A 20266-nucleotide genomic window follows, 5' to 3' on the forward strand; every position below is an offset into this window, starting at 1 on the left:
CCACTTATTTGACATAAATGGTTTCTTGTTAAGTGTGAGCCAGGCTGTGTTGTTACTACGACAATCACAGCTGTAATCTCAGTAATTTATTTTTCTGTCTGACAACACAGATGGCCGCTTGTAAATTACGAAGAAAGCCACAGAAACCACACAAAAAAATATTAAAAATGAAAAATCTAAAATAACACTTTAGTATGCTGCAGCAGATGGAAAAAAAATGTAACACTTACTGGATTCTGGGTCTGAGTTTCCATCTCCCTCAGTGCGGCTGTTGGGTGAGGTTTGCTCGTAGTACTCGTCCTGGGGGAAGCTCATGGGGAGAGGCTGGGTGGTGCTGGCCATGCTGCTGGGCTCGGGGTCTCCCAGCCCGCTGTCACTGCAGCTCTCCTGGGAACCGTCGGGGAGATGGAAGGTCACACGGCGCTGGGTCTGAAACACACCATACAAACAAAAGGCTGATAAGAAACTCTTTCTTGTTTAGAAGCCAAAAAGCTGAATCTTGATACAGAAGTAAAGTGCTACAGCTGGGATTAAGCACAAAAAAACATAATATCAAGGATAGAGGTGTTCTGATTCAGTTCTGGTTATGGATATTGATCCAGTCATGACTTAAGAAGGTAGCTCAGGAATCTGTGACAGTGAGCTGATCCATGGGACCAATCCACAAGGCCAATGTTAACAGTTTAATTCCATGCTAATCTTTTTTCACCACAATCACGTACATGTACCACATCACTTTTATCAGAGCATTGATTGTCCTGCACGTACATGTGGGGTGTTAAAACAGGAATGTGACTGTGGCTAGTACATCTCAATAAAATAGAATACCATGAAAAAGCTTAAAAAGTGAAACTTCCACATATGCTAGATTCACTATAAACACATTAAAATATTACTGAGACATTTAAATCTGATTATTATGGCTTTTAGCTCATTAAATCCAAAATCTACCATCTCAAAATATTCAAATATTTAAAAACACCAACACAAAGAATGATTTATAATACTGAAACGGAAACCTTTAGGGAAATGATGTTCATTTATTCACTAAGAACTTGGTCTGGGCTCCTTTTGCACAAATGACAGCATCAATGCGACATAGAATGAAGGCAGTCAGTCTGTAGCCCTGCTGTGGTGTTGTGAAGCCCTGGTTGCTTTGATAGCAGCCTTCATTTGTGCTGTATTTTTAAGCTGAAGTCTTTCATCTCCTCTTGGCAATACCACAGAGATTCTCTTTGGGGTTCCAGTCAGGCTAGTTGGCTGGCCAATCAAGCACAGTAATACCATGGTCAGCAAACCAGTTTCTGGTAGTTTTGGCTTCACTGTGGGCAGGTGCCAAGTCTTGCTGGAAAAGAAAGTCAATATCTCCACAAAGCTTCCCAGCAGATGGAAGCATGAAGTGCTTGAGCATTACCAGAAAAAAATAACTTTTTCATGATTTTCTGATTTATTGAGATGCACTAGAAGTTAGAGCTGGTCATCTGTCAACCAGAATGTCGGGGGTTTGGTGCCCTCTTATCCTGCAGTCACATGTCAGTGTGTTCTAGGGCAAGATATTTAACCCCAAATTGCACAGACTGCCTTGTAAGTGGGACATCTATGTGCCTAGATGCGTATGCATTGGTTAATGGCCACTTAACTTGTATATAAATGGAGTGAATGGGTAGGTGCGACCCAGGGTGTAAAAGCTTTGAGTAGTCAGATGACTAGAAAAAAAGCTATACACACTCATTTACTTTTTGCCTTAGCACAAGTAAAACAGTAAAGAAGTAGTTCAATATTTTTCCCTGTAATAGCTTCCATACTTGCAGCATCTGCACAGCTCATGTTTCCAGATGTGGTGGTAGAACAATGAGTTAAATCATACAAAGAAGGCAGCTGTGAGCAGCACTGGAAGACGAAAGAAACATCGAGTGATAGTCTAAATATTTTAGGGTTAAACATTTTAGAGGTAATTTAGAGTTCCTTTAAAGTGGTAGTAGTAGTTCCAGGCTACTCAGTGGCTTACCTCAAAACCAGAGCTGCCTTTCTTTCTATAGTACCCATGTGGAGATCTTCACAAGATACTTGGTAAGTTGTATTTGTTTTTCTTTCTTTTTTAACAGCATCAGTATGATTTCAGTTTTCATCTATTATTTATTATTCATTTTATTCAGTTTAAAGCCTTATTTTCAATAGATTTAAATTACTTTGTGTGACTTTTGTCCTCAGCCTGCAACCAATAACAGGATTGCTGTTGTTGCTGATATATCCCCTCCATGTCCTGCAAGTTTGGTGCCCATCCAGTTGGACCTCAGCAAAGCAAGAATGACAGCTTCTATTTCATCATGATTTATCATGCCAGGCAAACCCTACTGTACACTATGACTTGATTCAAAACGTTGAATGTTAGATGTCAAATTTACTTACTTTACTGGAATGCATTCTTAACTTTAAAATTTGACTCTTTCTAGTCTTTCTATCAACTCTGCACTTTTTGCTGTGTAGTTTGCCATGATAATATCTAATGGTGCTCCGCATGGCCTCTCAAGAACATATGAAAGCATTTATCAGCAGAGTTTATGGCTTTAAAAGCTTTAAGCTTTACTGCAGATACCTGGAGCTATAATGTTACAGCACAGCACAGTGCTGCAGGCTGAAATCCTCCCCCAAACGTACACCAGCTGTTTGATTTTCAGCTGCCATTGAGACATTTTGAAAGACGATTCCGCCAAAATAATAAAAAGGATGATAAAGGATTGCACAGCTTATGCTGCTTTCTGCATATTCAAGCACACAGTGCAGTTGGTATTGAGTGTTCACTGTCACAGCATAGGTGGAGTGATGCTTTACAACTGATACAAAGACTATGGTCTGAGTTTTGACTGTGCACAGTAAATCAGTGCTTCACACACTCCCCTTGTTTTTCAAGTCTTGTTTTCAATTTTGATGACTGTTCTTCATCTATTTATTTATGTTTGACAATGAAAGGAAACCTGATGCTGCATGTCAGTGATTCCCAGTCTCTCCTACTCTTCACAGTGGGGAGAAAACAGTGCCTATAAAATGCCTTTAACCATTTGGATGTTTTACCCTTTTATTGATCTTATAAACCAACCATCATCAATAATATTTGGATTTGGATTATTGGACTTAACTATTTGGACTGAATAAAATTCATATGGTTAAATAAGAGATTTCATAAAAATTCACCCCCTTTAAAGTGACTGACCTAATTTAACAGAAGTCCAGACAACTGGTGCAAGTAGTCGCACAATTAGTGAAATGAGGATCACCTGAGTGCAGAGAATTTGTCTCAAGTGGTTGTAGGTTGTAGTATAAAGACCAGGAAGGCCCAGTCACTGGTTAATCAGTATTCCTGGCTACCATTACACCACGAATACTAAAGAACACTCCAGGCAACTCAGAGAAAGGCTAGAAGATTTATTTTCCAGCAAGACAACAACCCAAAGCAAACAGTGAAAGCTACACAGAAAAGGTCCAAAGACAACAAAGTGAATGTTATGGAGTGGTCGAGTCAAAGCCCAGACTTCAGTCCAAAACAGAAAGTAAAACTGCAGTGTCCAGATGTGCAAGCCTGACTGAGACAAATTCACACAGACTCAGTGCTGTGATTGCAGCCAAAGGTGAAATACTGGCTAAATACTGACTTGAAGGGCGTGAATATTTTTGCAGTCATTTATTTAACACTACATATTCTTTGTAGATATTTCCCCTTTGACTTTAAAGAGGGTTTATTTGGTTAAAAAAAAAAGCCAAATTATATTGACCATGATTGATATTTAAAATTCAATAAGGGTTAAACATTCAAGGGGAGGAATACTTTTAAGGCACTGTAAGGTAATAATTGAATGCTGGTAATCAAGCAGTGGCAACTTTAAAAGTCAGATCAGAACATCCCATTTCCTGAGTCTGAAGGCAGCTACATAAAAAGTAAGAAGGCCAAAGTATTGGTTGGATACATCAGTTACAGGATGAACCCTAAAATATTTAGTTGCCCTGACATTTGAGGGCATCTCCATTCTTTCTCTGTAGAATAAAGCCATACACTTTAAAAAATATGAGTAAATGGAACTCGGAATGGAATCTGAAACTTCTCAAGGCACTGAAAAGTAACTGAAAAAATCAATTGGCTGATTCCAAAGAGAAACATTGTCAAGACTTTCTGAGTAACTCAGAACTCAATGACACCAGCTTTTGTTTAGGCCTTCCTGCTGTATAAAGCTGAAAACTTTCACATTGAAGCCTGACCAGAGGAACAAGGACAAAAACCATTGTTGTGGATTTTTTGAAAAATGTTTTATTTCAATGCTCTGAGCAGCACAATGTGAATTCCTTTCACCTGTATTGTAAGGTGAAGACAGGAATCTAAAAGATGGATATCTCGAAAATTGAGCATAAAAAAACACGACTTTATCAGGAGATTAATCAGCACAGCTATGTGAGAAAAAAAGTCCCTTTATTTTTCTGTTTGCCTTGATTTTGTTGTAGATGTAATCTTTAATTTAAAGTTTGTTGGGTCAGACTTTAAGTTGATGTTTCTTTCTGTTTAGAGGCTCACCTCAGCTTTTTTTTACAAGGTTACTCATATGACCTCAAACTGTGTTAGGATTAGCATTTATTGTATTTTCTTATCCGAACACTGCCTCATTTATGATTTACCCAAATAAATGTTTAAAGTCACGTCCTTATGAAGCCTCGCTTTCCAAGGATGTTTGCAATTAAGGATCTTTTATAGGTTTTCTCTCTGCCCCTAAAGAGCGCCTTGGCACGCCACCGCTGACAAACAGAGATTATTAATGTCATCATCAGGGGTGACAACGCTGCTCGTTTATGGCTGAATGAGTGCATTGAGACGGCATTTACAAGAGAAATCAGCACCTTATTGTACCAAGTGTTGTTGTTACATGCCCAGCACTGCATCCATCATCTTTACCTGCTTTTACTTTAACAAAAACACACCAATAATGTCATATCACTAAGAGAGGGGGCTAATTGAAACTGTGACCTCATAACCCAAAAATGATTTCTGGTCTGTTGAGCCTTGCAAATTACTTTTCAGATAATAAAGTGGCTATAACATCTATAATTGAGAGTTCTGGGCCTGATAATAGATGGGATGTGTATTAGCAGGTTGAACTACGTCCTAGTTTCCCCTCTCACCCAATTTAGGTACAAAAGAAGCGGAGATGTGTGAGCAGGCTGGGACTTTGATTCGTAAAGTCTCTGGGATCACAGGAATGTGGGCATTTGCTTCTTTAAGGTTCAGGCCTCTCTGATTTCTCTGGAGATCTACACGAGTTTGTGTTGTGACCTTTCTTTGGAGTTAAAAACAAATCCTCTGTCTCGTTGTGTCAGCTTGTATGTTAGCAATTCCTCCAGAAAACAAACCACAGCTGAAATCATTCATTTCTTGAGCCATGCTGGGTAATCCGTGGAAACTGCTGATTTTATTTTTAACATATTTTTCCCAGCGAAGGAAAAAATGGCACCAGAGGAGACCCGACTGAAGCTTGAATTCATATCTTCTCATGATTCCCTGAGTAACATCACACAGTATAGGGGCATAAAACGCATAAAAAATAATTACACCCTCAGCTTGGGTTATTGCTGTGAATTTTATTCTTCCCATTATTCAAACTGATAAGAGATTTTTTTTTTTTCCAAAGCAAATACAACCCGAGCACAAATCAGTATCTTGATCTCCTTCCTCGCTGAAGCAATAAAAGCAATATGCAGGTCCTGAATTAAAAACATCATTAGCACGTGTTCCTTTAAGCTCAGGAGGAGGAGATGTCTCTTTGCTAACATGTTTCCTCCTTCTCCACTATCATTCGCAGATAAAGCACTTATTGTTCTTTGATAAGACTAAATAAGGCTTGGAAATAGGAGAGAGAGAGAATGGGAGAGAGAAGTAAAGCCTGGCTCTAATGAAGGACAGACTGCCAAAAACCAAACGCTCAAAAAGCATCATTTAAAAACTATCAGAGAGGGTTGACTAACCTAAATCCACAGAATTAGCACCCTGAAAGCACAACCCTAGTGCTTTTTCCAATGCTGTGATGTTGAAACAGCTAGCTAAATATTCTATTTACTCGATTCATCTAGATCCTGAGGCCACACATCGCTCTGCGTGCAAGTATGCTGGAAAAGAAAATGAGGAGAAAAGAGTGGAAAAAAGGGCATGCAGTCAAAGAAACAAACAGAAAAACACACACAACCTTCAGCTCTTGTGTGAGTAACTCCAAAACAAAAGATTTCTGTGGCTCTATTGAGGAAAGAGACGCTTTATCTGCACTGCTTTAACTCCTAAACCACAGCAAAATCTATAAACAATGCACAACTCCTAAAGTAATCCTGTTTGTAGGGACATATGCTGCCAAATGATGAGGTATATTCTTAAGTTTTGTGTACAAAGGACTCTATTCCCTCACTCCTCATGTGGTTTTATTCATTTTCTAAGACACCAAGGGACGAATACCTTGTTGGCAAAGTAACATGCTTCTGCGTGCCACGTTTGCCTACGCTTTCAAGTCGTCTAAATATCTACTTGTTCTCAAAAAGCTTTGGCAGCTGTTGCTCAAATTACTGGAGGATGCGCAAAAAAAAAAAAAAAAAAAAAAAAAAAAAAAAAACAAAGTCCAGGTTCCAGCAAAAGAAAGAGCCCACTTATGGAAGGTTGGCAGCTCCACAAAAAGCGTGCTTCCTCTCCACATGACTCTAATTATTGGAAACTTGCTCCAACAATGGCTTCCAGAATCTATTAGAGCAAACAGCTGTCTGTGACAATTAGGGCACTATCATTTTGCATAAGGGAGTGTCTTCATTTTCAGAAGGCTGTTTACTTAAACCCATTCAAGTTGGTGCCAGATGCTGGGAAAAGCCTTCTTCGTTTACTACAATATTAATTACAAATACATACCATTAATGGGTCTTAAATAAATAAAAGTTTTACTCCCAGTGGTAATGTGAATTAAACATTAATGTTGGAATACAAACATGACAAACAAAAGCAAACATTCACACAGGAGTCAAGGTGAGTGTTTTGCTAAGCATTATCACTTATTTAAAGAAGCTGCCAGAAATCCATAAAGCAAAGACAAGCTGCGGTAAGAGATATCAAGACCAAACAAAGCCCGTTCAGCCAGATAAAACACTGCCTTGAGAAGTATGTACACAGAGATAAAATGAACAGGAGCGGCGCATGCCAAGTTCTGCCTTGTAACAAGCCAGCCAATCCTAAAACCCTCCCTCTGGTAACCAAACAGACAATGGGCAGATTGGGCTGGATTCACGGGTTACAGGATTAGAAGTCCGTTATATTTAGATATAGAGGAGGGGAGTGAAGAGCATTTGCCACCTTGTCCTTCTGCGGGCCGCAGCTTTTTGAGTTTTATTATTACATATGCTTCCACACCCTGACTTCTATTCTGTGGGAATAGCAGAGAAGTCAGTGCTGCACAGAGAAGGACTTGGCTGACAACCACCTCACTTTGAGTGATAAACAGGGACCACTTAGGAGTGAATCAGGGGAGATTGGCTCTGCCATTTCAGATAAGGATCAGCTTGCGGGCACACCTAGACCTGCATAAATCTGCTCAGAGGAGATGGTGGTTTGTCATTTTGCACATGTCTCATGTGGAAGGAAAAAAATAAACTAGAAAAAAGTCAACGGCTACATATTTAACCAGAAACAGCCCCATATGTTCCTATATGCTGCTTCATGTCAAATCCATGCAAAATCCAGATTAAAGTATAAATGCTGTCCCTCTGGGGCTGTGCCCTGCTCTTTTTGAACATGCTGTTCCTGTGTTGACTATGTTGTGTGAGGTGATATGTTACCATGTGTGAAATGATGAGTTAGCGGGAACATGCAAGAAGGTGGTGATTCTAGCAAGTGGAGCGAGAGATTACTGGGTGATTTTTTTTGACAAATCAAATGTTTTTTGAAGCAGTTTAGTTCATTATTGAGTCATCTGCAGTACAGACTCGGTGTTCTAAGACTGAATTGTAATATTCCTCAGTTCCAATGAAATTAGGACTGACCTCACTGAATAGTGATCAGATATTTTGCCTGAAGTAGGACTTATTAATAAAAAATTACATTTTATAATCAAAACAGGTTAAAGTTTATGTTTCAACTAGGTTATGTTTGAACTTAAAACTAGCTGGTTCAGCTGGTTTTGAGGATGCAAAATATTTTTGGCATGATATTGGTATCCATAGATCTTAGCTTTAAAAAGTAAATGTCGACATTAGCAAATATGAAAGTTTATGCTGATATTTACCACAGATTTATCTGCCATGCATATCACAGTATAGGTCGTATAATCAAAATGTACCATCAGGTATACGTGGTTGCCTGGGGTGCCACAAACTAAACCACAACTTCCACATAGGAGGACTGTGCCGTAGACTGAAGCACCACAGGTTTTGTCTGACCAAAGGCGAGCGACCTCGCCCACTGAAAGCGTGTCTAGAGCGCACACAACCCTGATCAGCAGGCAGAGTTCACACAGGAATAGTATGTCAGCAGTGGACTATTTTAACTTTTGGGCTTGATTGATCATCCCTTCTGGTATAAGTCCATGATATTATTGCTTCCGCCATTGGGTGAGTACATTAGGAAGTTAAAAGGTTATTGTTTGCTTAAAGGATCTGTGGTTTTCATCAATCAAATTCATCAATGGCGCTGTTGTAGCTCTGTGATCCACTGACCTCTCGATGACCCTTTGCTCTCGCTGGAGGATGAGATGTAATGTTGATATAGTGATGATTTACAATCAGGAGTCAGTGCATTGTGTTGTAGTTTAAAAGAACCGGCTATTCTACGCTTGTGACTTCTGTCTTTGGAGCTTTCTGATCGAGGGGTATTAATGCGGTTTGGTAGTGGACGGCACTGAGAAATAGACCTACAGGGTATCTCGAACGAAGCGGAGCAGAGCGGCACTCCAGGCATGAGCCGCTGCCAGTCTGGAGCACCAGCTGTGGAAATGCTCTGATAGACTAGAGGGGGAGGGATTTGCTCCGCAGTGCAATTTCCCGGCGGATCGTGGCATGGTTGCTGTATGTGGAAATTGGAGGTTAGAGGGGTTTACCTTGAGCCATGAAATTTTAAAAGAAGCCCAAAACTTAAAATTACCAGACACTGCCTACTTCTCCGCTTTTCTCTCAGCTTTAGTTTACAATTAACAAAGCGATGTAAACATCAGTACTGGCAAAAATGATTGTGGAAATTTCAGGCATATCAGAAATGGTCAAAAATTCAATCTCTTTCATCCCTTGTTTTTCTTTTTGCTCACCTCACCTCATTTACATATTTGCACTTTTAAATGTTCACATCAGAGTCATGTTTTTGAAAAAGAGTCTCTAGAGGGGTCTGAAAACTTGCAAAATATAGCAACAAAATTGATAAGTTTGCAACACTGCTTTCAGCAGGTGGCAATGGATTATCCTCTGCTATCTGAATTTTCAGCTGTAACTGTTAACTAACTCCCCAAACAAATAAAGCCCGCCCACGAAAGCCAGAGAGCCAACCAATGAAAGTGATGAACGCCACTAGGCAACACAAGGCTCTTTAATATTATTACATTTATATTGTCATCACAATATCTCACAATATTATTGCACATCACATGTCCAGTCATATGCACAGGCCTGAGATCAAAATCAAATTGGGTATAAAATAATCAAAGCATCATTGTACTATTTAAATATCAGTAATTAAAGCCTACATAGATGTACTACATTTAAAATTTCTTGTATTTTTCAATAGATTCTTCAGAATGATACTGTAATGTGAGTTTTATGTGATCATTCAGCCATAGTAGGCAACAAATCCCTTCCAATTAAGTTACACTACAAATATGCATGTTTTGGAAAACTGTTCTTCCCAAAACAGCTAAAGTCGGGGTGCATCACAAAGCCCTGTTGTTCACAATTTCACAGGGGCAAAATTGTCAGCTGAAATTGAAAAAGTTTGACTGGCTTGTTATTGTGCAAAGTGCAGGAAGAACTCTGAAATTCTTGCTCTCATTAGCCAAAGATTATTGAACTGTGCCTGTGTGCAGACATGAACTATGTGACCGAGAGAGAAACTGAAAGGCTACGGTGGTCAGACGCCGCAAACACAATTGGATTTAATGTTATTTGTGTCTTAAAAAGAAAGTGTGAAATGCCCTTGAGCTTAAATATTTCATTTAATGTGGCAACAATACAGACAATTGAAAGTAAAGGCTTTTTTCATTTCACTCTCAGCGAAACTTTACGGTACAGCTGCCTGTGCTGAAGAAAATAAATCATTTAAAAGGATGGGAAGAGGCTTACAGCCTGATGTTAATGGAAAAATATTAAGTCTGAGAACACATTTATGCTATTCCAATAAAATACTAAGTTTGAAGCATAATAAGAGAGGAAAAAATACTTAAGCCAGAAGTTTTTGCTCATATCATTTCCTGCAGAGATATATGTAAAATAACACGCTTATTCTTAATCTTTTCACACCAATGGAAATATTCTTGTAGATGCTGGATCAAAATCTCTTTTTTTATTTAAAGGTTTCATTACTTATGTCTATCAGAATCCTCATACTGCTACTTTTCTTACTGCTGATATATTTGTATGCAGAAGTAATGACTTCTGTTCACCTGCAAAAGAAAGTTGAACAAGTTTTCCTCAACAGACATTGAATAATAATATCTTTCCTTATTTTTTGTTATTCTTACAAATAGTCTTCAACCCACAGGTCTTTCACCTGAAGTTTAATATTAAATTAAGGAGGGAAGTTCTCACATGTTGACAACAAATGATGTATTTCTGGTAAGAAAGATTCAAGTTTTCAGTCGACTCAAATAATCATAAAAAATCTGTAGTTTCATGCTTTAATAAGGCTTCTGAAAATGCACATGCAAGAGAGAACATTAAAACGAGTGACTTACATTCACAGAGGTTATCTTGCTTAGTTGACAGGCCTCCTGCAAAGACAGAAGAACAATATATTTGACATCTTTCTCTGACTGTAGCTCTACAGATGATATACTGAGGTGATGATTATTTGTAGCCTACAAAGAAAACCACAGAGAACTTTCTGTTCTTCTTAAAGTCAGTCAGAGTTCACAATTGACAACCTCATAGATTTTTGGGGGATAAGAGTCTCTTTTTTGTCAAATTGGAATTGAATTTAGGAAACATATTGATTCCCTCCTTGGTTGCAGAGTTTGAACAGCATATTTCCATGCTCGGTTGGCACAGCAACAAACCAGGTTGCTGAGTACACACCCTCTCCCCTGAAATGTAAAGAATAGGGCAAACCTGACAACACAAGCCATACAACTGACACTTTGATAAAGATGTCTTCTCTGCATGTCAGGGAGGAAAGTGAACAGAATATCAAATGATGCATCAAAAATTAACAATAAACAGCGACAAGCTTCTAAATTGGGAACAAAAGACACCCGCAAGCCTGCAAAATAGCATCCTCTCTCTGGGGACCAAGATAACTCACAGAGAGATAAGAGTATTTAATTTTTAATCACCAATTTTGTTTTCTTTGTACTGTGTATAATAATCTGAGCACATGACTTGATTTGCAAAGAAAATAGAAGAAATCTGGCGGTGAGGAGGCAGTTAGATGGGTAGAAGAAGGGAGGACTGCTGGGGTGGAACGGTAAAACAATGAACAGGAAACAAGTTCATGTCAACAGATTATCCTGCCATAATTGTTCACCAAGGGATGCAGCTACTGAGTGAGCGATAGAGCACAGCAAAAGCTATTCATCAAAAACAAAACAGAGCTACATGCTGGACAACTGCACTAAATGAAAAAGTGAGGGCTCAAAACTTCTGACAAATCACCACAGAGAACAGATTGAAATACGTTCACCGACTGCACCGTCAGTTTGTCCCTTCTGCACATATTTTGTGTTAAAATTGTATCACATGCTTCTCATTTATTGCTTTCTCTATGCCAGCTACCTTTTTAGAAATACATGTATGCTAGAGTACAGTTTCTCCATTGAGTATTTGTTTTTTTTGCAGATGACACCATGTCATTCCAAAAAACTTTTGTGCAAAGATTTGTGCTTGTAATGGTGCAAGACAGCCTCAGATCCCCCTCTTGCAGAAAATTGGATTTAAACTTCTGGTTAGGGTTTAGGTGAGGGTTAAGGTAAAAGTGAGGATACCAAAAATTAAAAGCCAAAAACTTGATCTACAAAGCCTGATTAATTAAGCCGAGAAAACAGTCTGCTTACAGGAGACAAGCTCGTCCTACATCAAAACACTATAATGTAGCTAAGGCTAGAGCTAACAACGCTATGCTAGCCACATAAGCTATGTAGGCAACTTAGCTATGTAGCCAATGTAGCGACCTACTCATTTACAAAGACTCAATGCTTTAGTTTCAAGTTGTGACATGAACATACTTTAGAAACTGTTAAAACTACAATGTTAATAGGCATCACATCATTTCCTGTTTCATTGACTGTATTCCATGTAGGTATAGCCTCAGTGATGTCATGCATCACTCATTGTGATGTCACTCGCACCGGTGTTATAATGCCTAGAATTGGCAGGCGCCATTTCGTGAACACTGTCTCTACCACTCAGTCCTGAAACTGTCAGAGGGGTGGAGGTGATGCTGATCTATACCCCCCTGGCAAACAGTTACCATGTGTTAAACTCAGCCAGGCCTGTTGATAATTTATTGGACCAAATTTGTTTTTGGAACTAGGCTGTTACTAACATGGGATTTCTTATACTGTATCTAATGGCAATCCCTTTGCATTTTTAGCACTTCTGCACTGGCCTTAACCCCTTAAAGCCTGTTGTATCATTTTTGATACATACTTTTATGATACCTCTATCTAGTCCATATGATCATAAATTACAAAAACAAACAAACAAACAAACAAACAAAAACTTCTAAATACAATCTGAAAAATGATGAAAATGCCCTCAAGTGGATTATCAGTTACCAAAAACACCTAATGTATCAAATGAGATTAAAAAAAAAAAATTATATATATGTGAAATTTTATGGAAATTTGTATTTTTTGGATTTCAGTAGAAAGTGAAATAAACATTTCAGTTCCAAAAAAATCGAATTTTCTGGCTATATTTTGTTTTTTTTTCAGGCTTTAAGGGGTTATATTTAGCACAAGAGGTTCAGAGCAGGCTCTGTGCTTGTCTCTGAAGCTGTACCAGATTACGTTTTCCCATCTATGATGAATCGCTGACTCAGCTCATGAGACATTTAAATGTCTTTTAGACAAACAAGTATGACAAACACCGGAGCTGGGTTGCCATTTGGATAGAAATTGAAAATGACAAGATCTTTGTTTGTTCCTGAGCTAATATAACACATCTTTAAATGGAGAGAAACTTATCAGAGCAACTTTGATGCTTCTTTTGATAACCCTTAGTTTAAAAAAATGAAAGAAACTCAAATTCACATTGCAACATAAACTACATAACATAACAAAAACACATTGCAAAGAGGGCAGGTCCAGATTGTACTTTCTGATATATTATTTATAAAGAAAGATCCAATTGTAATCCACCATGAGCTCAGTGCTAAGCAACATTTATAAACAAAAAAACAAATTTCGTAAAATTTGTTTTCTTTGCTCAGAAACCTTTTTTTTTTTCATTATTTTCACAATGACCATTTCTATGGAAAATATATTTTTTTTATTAATTGAGATCTTGCAGTATCTCAAATATGTAGTTCAGTCAGGATCAAGAAACAAACATGATTCTGGGTTATACATTTTTCTCTGGATTAGCAGTTATCTTTATTTGGCCGTGTGGCTGTCCTGGGATCCCTCTTCCCTTCCACAAGCCCATGTGGAAAGTATCCAGCAGGACCAGCACACATTCCTGTTCTTCCTGTGCCTACAAGGAAAGGAAGGTAGAGAAGCATTGGTAAACCCCGAGAGGAGCAGGCATCAGTGACAACAGAGGGGCACTGTCAGATATAGCATAGAGGAGGAGCTGGGTTGGAGGAGGGTTTCAAAAATCAGCCCGCAGATGACGCAGCAAAGCATAGCAAGGCTGGAGCAGCTGTGCAAATCAGCTGATCTCAAATATATGGCAGTACTCGACTCTGTGGCCTGCCTGGACTAACACTTTTTGTCCATTTTTAAAGACAGAGAAATTCTTAATTTTCATAAATGTACCGCAACGTTTCTTGCTGTGGTGACTGCCATATTTTGCGGGTTCATTTGCCCAAACTCCCCCCTTAAACATGGATCCCCCACTGTCAGCATTTCCAGTGAGGCAAGACTAGCACTGCTCTGCACCGCCTCCCTCCATGGGCACCTTCTCCATAATACTTCTTATTTGGAATTAACGACTCTGTTCAATAGAAAGGCACCTCATAAGGTACATTTACTAACAGGAAAAATGTTCTATTTTTATACACAAATGAGGAAAGATGTAAATAGAAGTGCACTTCCACGTAAGCGCTGGATGTGGTCCCAGGATGTACATGCGCTCTATCGTCGCTTCCAGCACACATGCACATTCTGAAAACAAAACCTTTTTGGAAAATACAGCTTATTAGGCCCCTTTCTATTGAACATACTCCTCAAATCAAAACAAGAAGTAAAAAGAGGAGATGGGAAGTGCTGGTCTATTCTCCTCATACTGTGTTGTTGCTTTAGTTGAGTGCCCCATGGTGGTAGAATTTTACATGCAGTAAAATTGTACTTCAAAAAACAATCTTTAGACCTAACAACACAATGTAAAACAGAGCATTAAACTGATCATTTCTGCTTTTTTCTTTTGTTGTTTTTAATAATAGCAAATAAAAGTATTTAAATGTGCTACAGCCCCCTCTGGCAGTAGTACTGCATTACAACTAGGCACTAATCAAAGCAATGAAAACATAGTTTACGTATGTGATAAAGGTTGTGTGAAACTCCTTTCTTTAATAAACTTATGTCTATTGGGATATTTGAAAAATCATACCCCATCCCTAATAGACACAACCTGACACATCACAGCTCTGAATATGGTTATGTAGGTCATGTCTAAATAGATCTCACAGCCTTGTCATAGGCTCCTGAGTATAATTCATGTGGCACTGTCATTGCATCTACACCAGATAGACATTATGGCATTTACTTTAGTCGTACTAACCCCTCAAAAAAATTAATTGGTTACGGTAGGGAATGGAAAGTATTCCTGCAAATGCACATTTATTTTTAAATTAATGTAATTAAAGATAGATAGCTTCCTCTTATTTTTTTCCTTTTCTGCATATTTTAACACACCAACGTTTGTCAGGTCTGTTTGAGGAGTTGCTCATTTGCATCCACTGACTGGTCATTTAAAGCTGGATTTTACTTGAGGCTTCCATCAGGCAGTTGTTTCTTCTCCAAGTAATGTTTTATTCAACATCTCGTGACACATGCTTCAAGTTAGAGACCTTGCCAACCAATTAAATATATGATAATGTACATGAGGGATCTGAGAAGGTGACCCGTACTTGTCTCATATTTAGACGATATTCAAAATAGTGGTTGTACATGTGATAGCTTGAAACCATTAATGTGTACTTTTTGCTTTTTCCCCCCTCTCTGCAGTATGGGTTGGTCAGTGACCTTCTCTCTGTATGTACGCCTCTCAAACTAGCGGTTTCAAAGCACCCACATGCAAGCCTGCGAGAGAGTTATGCTTAAGATAAGTGCATTTGTTGGTGAACCACATCAAAGTACAGAGGGATGTCTTAGCAGCAAAGGCAGTGGAGCTTGAACCAAGCCTTTGATCACCCCAGGCACTCTGATCATTAAAATATTGGATAAATAATTGATTAAAAACACCAGACCTCATTGTGCTCAGTTTCTGTATCAAAACCTATCCCAATTTTTAGACACAGTGGCTGCACAATGAAAGAGCAATTCTAGGTAAGAGAGAAAGGAAGAAGAAGAGATCGTATGGCATGCTTTGGCCATGCATACAAAGAATTATATTTGATATTGTTGTAAGGTGTAAAGCAAATCCTGACTACAGTGCAGTGTTTCAGTTCTCCAGCACTGTGTTCCTGTATGAACTGTCGACAGTTGAAGTGCAGCAACAAGCCTTTTTCTCCAGCGAGAGTCTGAGCTATGGGATGGCAAGCTGGCACAGGGGTAGAAGGACTGTGTAATAATCAAAAGGCATAGTCAGAAAGCAGGTAAGAGAGCATTCCAGCTGTGCGTAGGTGATAGGAGAGAAGCTAATATTACAGCTATGGTGCAAACAACTCTGCTGTGTTCAAGAAAAAAGAAACAATGAGCCTGCTGTGTGCTTATCAGGGATATTAAAAAGACAATTTTCCATCAGCTTTGGTGCATATGCTAGTAAATCAATTTTCTCCGAGTGCATAAAAGTTTACATTCGGAATATAAAAATTAATCACAGTGAATGAATCAAGATTTATTCCTGTTTCAACACAGGACAACAGGCCATGGAGTCCTTCATTGTATTACAACCTGGAAAACATCCCTGTGAATTCATATCTTCCTACTTATTAATACTGTGTGTATGTGGAGCATGTAATATGGGTGATGTGCACTAAATGTTGTTTGGGTTTGCACTGGGAGGTAGTGCTGAATTTAATCAATAATTATTTTTGCTTTTAATAAATGAATCAAGTAACCAAAAACTTAGCTCAAAGCCACATTTACAGCTGTACGACAGGTCAAGTCTTGAATAATCCTGAGCTGTAAAAATAGCATGAGGGTTTGCCATGTCAAATAACCAATGCACCAATGCATTGAAATAAATATAAGGTTTACAATGTATGCAAAGGATTTTTGCTTTAGTCTAGCTCACTCCTCACTAACGTAAAGATCATACTGATGACAGTACTGATATACTTTGATTGAAAGTTGTTTTAATTTAGAGGGTTTTTTGTCTAATTTTTTTCACTTAGAGTGTCTCTGTTGGCCCTCCTCCACCCCAGCCTCCTCCCTTATAGCATCAAGCTTGTTGCACTATATGTTCTACTACTATGGATTTATTGCTTTTTAACTAATTTAACTGTATTTAATACACACTGTTATAAATGTACTGATCCATATAGGGGAATATAGCCATGTGCTCCTTGGAAAGTCAAAGCATGCTGCTTGACTAACCCAGGGAGCATCTTCTGAGTAGAGCCTTCTCTGCCTAGTAAAACTGTATATCCATTTAGCAATACAATGGTGAAACAACATTAAATCATGACATCACATTGTTGTCTTAATTTTCAAATTTAGCAGATGATTTGCAAGGCCTTCTGGGAGATTTTCCATAACACCCAGTTCAGAGTGTGCCACCATGAAATCTTCCTTTAAGAGGTCAAGCACTTCACCCTATCCCTCCATCACTATCAGAATCAGGACACCTTTCCCCTAGATGTGAACGGGAAAAATCCACAGGGGTAGGGCTAAGGGGGCAAGGGACTGAGCCCAAGGGTGCTTTCGCTACATTTTAGCACAGAAGATTCAACCAATCAAACAGCTTTCACACCTTAAAAGAAACCCTCCATGATCCTACTTTATTGGATATTTGCAGCTCTTTTCCGTATATTGAACAAAAAACTCAATCAGCTATCTGCATTTTGAGTAAATTTGAACGTGTACACCTATCAGGAGGCTGCCATGTTTTGGTAGCGTGATGTCATCTGACCACAGCACCCCTTGGCCCATACTATCTACATGCAGAAACCGGCCGTTTTAGACTGACAACTTGCTTTGCTGCTCTTAGCTAGTGCATGCACACGCTCCAGCACAGTGTGCAGTCCCAGCCTCCAAACTTTAGCTTTGTGATTTGACAAACTGTACTTGTGGGTTTTGTGGTAATTTAGGAAACTTTGTTAATCATGTTAAATTGTAGTCATTTTAATTGGTATTTTTAGTTTTTCTTATTTTTGAGTGCTATAATTGGCTCTTTAGTCTGTATCCAGTCTTTTGTTTAAATTGTGAGAGTAACCTGTTTTTGTTGGGACGAGGAAAGACCCCTTTTTAAATCCATTATGTTATAGACGGGTGTGTAACACCCTGTTATGTGGTATGGTACTGAATTGAAATGCATCTCATCCTACGGTATGTAGTGTAGCAACTGTACACCTCTTTGGTGTTTGTATCTTGTGCTTTCCATACAGGTGAAATTTGAATGTCTTTTTGTAATTTTGATATTAACCTTAGACATGAGAGCAGCATCACCGAGGGGCTGATCTTAGAACAAGTATTCATCATAAGTGATGAGGGGCACTGAGAGCTGTCTTACCTGATGTTAATTTCATGAACTGATGCATTTGTTACTTCCCTTCCTGAATTCAAGCGCAATTAAAAAGCACAGACGCACAGTTGGCAGCCACTAAAACTAATTAGTGCCCAAACAAAAATAGCCGGAGGTGTTGCTTTCATAGACAGGAATATTTAAAAAAAGGCAAATGAAATAACTACCTCTGGATACCCAAGGTTTTGTTATTACAAATTATTTGATGTGGTTTTCTCCTGACCTCTGTGAGTTTTAATGACACAGAGGTCTGTCAACAGGAGATTACATGGGAATAACAATCAACTTCATATTTCTGCTTGTAATATTTTTACCAATTACTGTGGCTGGAGTCAAAATGTTCTGCAGGCTTCAAGGAAAATATTCCCTTCTTTTAAAATCATAATGAATAACCCACACTTTCTCCCTGTCCTATACTGAAAAGACTGCACCCTGCAAACAGAGTGATTGGACAGCATTGCCACGTGAAGCTTTGTTCCTCCCAGTGGCAATAAGTTCAAAGTTGTTCAAAAAAGGCACCTCAAGACACCATGCCTCGGTTTGTGAAAATAATGTTAAAAAGTGTATGATGTGATAACTTCAAGCCACACTGAAAGCCTTAAAACCCCCTCATCCCCCAGGTCTTCATGTTCCTAACAGTTTAACACTAATGAGATCAGCTGCTCCCATCTCTCCAGCCTCCTACATCACAGATTATTTTATGGTGTAAATACCTTTGAAGGTGGTGTGAAGCATAGAGCCAGGAAAACACGCAAGGAAACATGCTAGCTAGCCACACTCTCCCAAGCTGCCAAAGCCCGTCCTTGCGTATTTCACATTTCTTTTAACTTAATCGCTTAAGTGTGCTGCGGTTCAGTGTAGCCAGTCTCCCTGCAGGGGGTCTGTGGAAATAATGGCCAGGACCGCATGTTAGCCTGCTCTCAGAGAGGGTGAAAGAAGAGCGTGTGGTCTGTCATCAAGTGGTTGCTCCTGAGGATGATGTCTGGACTCATTAAATAAAGCCAAAAAATGACAGTTTTATCAGGTGGCCGGGCATAATCACAAACATGCAGACATATGCGTAATATGCACACTCATAATACAAATATCCACAGTGGAAAACTTGGACATGCACACCATCTGCTCTAGTGAGCAGCCACCAGAGGCACGAATGTGTCCGCCAAGAAACAGTGGGCAGAGTTCAAGTTTACATCCCTTGTATTTCTGGCGTACGCAGCATGTCTTAGACAGTGTGATAAAAGTGTTGCAAACAAAACACCTCCTCATCAAAAGGGGCTAATAAAGTCTTCAATATACTTAAGTGAAGCCTTAGATAAATAGAATCCCCATTTCCCTGTGCATTGGTGTTCAGTTGTCCAAAGTGTATTGATGTACTTATTGACATTCAATAAAGGGAAACCCTCTCAGCAAAGCTCACGAGGTGGTGTAAATCCTGTACACGTCTCAAGTGTGCACGCCGAGCAAATTTCCTTTAACACAATTACTCGACAGCAATAATGTCTCAGTGTGTTTGGGCCAATTTTGATTTACAAGTGGACAACATGTTGCCTTTTCATCAGCTTATTATTATTAAGTGGTCTGTATATGTGTGTTTCCCCTGGACGATCTACCCCTAGTGCTTCGCTCTTAGCGAGGTATTGATCCTCCCAGTGTACCGGCCCCTCCTGATTTCATTAGGCTAGCTGCTGTTAATTACTCCACACTCTAACCTTTTGCTGTTTCATTTGGACCGACAAATTGGGTGAATTAAAAAAAAAGAGGAGGTAGGAAGAGTAAAAGAAAGAGAGGGGAAAAGCTTCCTGGCAGCTGTAGTGGTAGCCCCCCTCCTTTCCCTCTCTCTTTGTGGCGCTCGTGTCAGAATCCCAAGTGGCGTAATAATTAAAAAAGTTCATCAATGTTCTCTTTGCTCATCAAATTATGCAGAAGGAGGCTACTCCAGTAATTGTTGCAGAGGATTCATTTACGAAAAACCAAAGCAAGTAGATCTAGCATGCTTGTC

At 39.1% G+C, this 20266-nt stretch overlaps 1 protein-coding gene across 1 annotated transcript in view; it reads right to left on the bottom strand.

Moving 5' to 3' along the window:
• Window positions 1-20266, bottom strand: part of pcdh11 (protocadherin 11) — a 187137-nt gene that overhangs the window by 69335 nt on the left and 97536 nt on the right. Inside the window, exons 5-6 of the mRNA XM_041796987.1 lie at window positions 10938-10973; window positions 231-429 (exon numbers count right to left, since the gene is read on the bottom strand). Coding sequence (XP_041652921.1) covers window positions 231-429; window positions 10938-10973 — 235 coding nt within the window. The remainder of the gene's footprint in view (window positions 1-230; window positions 430-10937; window positions 10974-20266) is intronic.

Source organism: Cheilinus undulatus, linkage group 10 (genome assembly GCF_018320785.1).
Source record: "Cheilinus undulatus linkage group 10, ASM1832078v1, whole genome shotgun sequence".
Classification (NCBI taxonomy): Eukaryota; Metazoa; Chordata; class Actinopteri; order Labriformes; family Labridae; genus Cheilinus; species Cheilinus undulatus.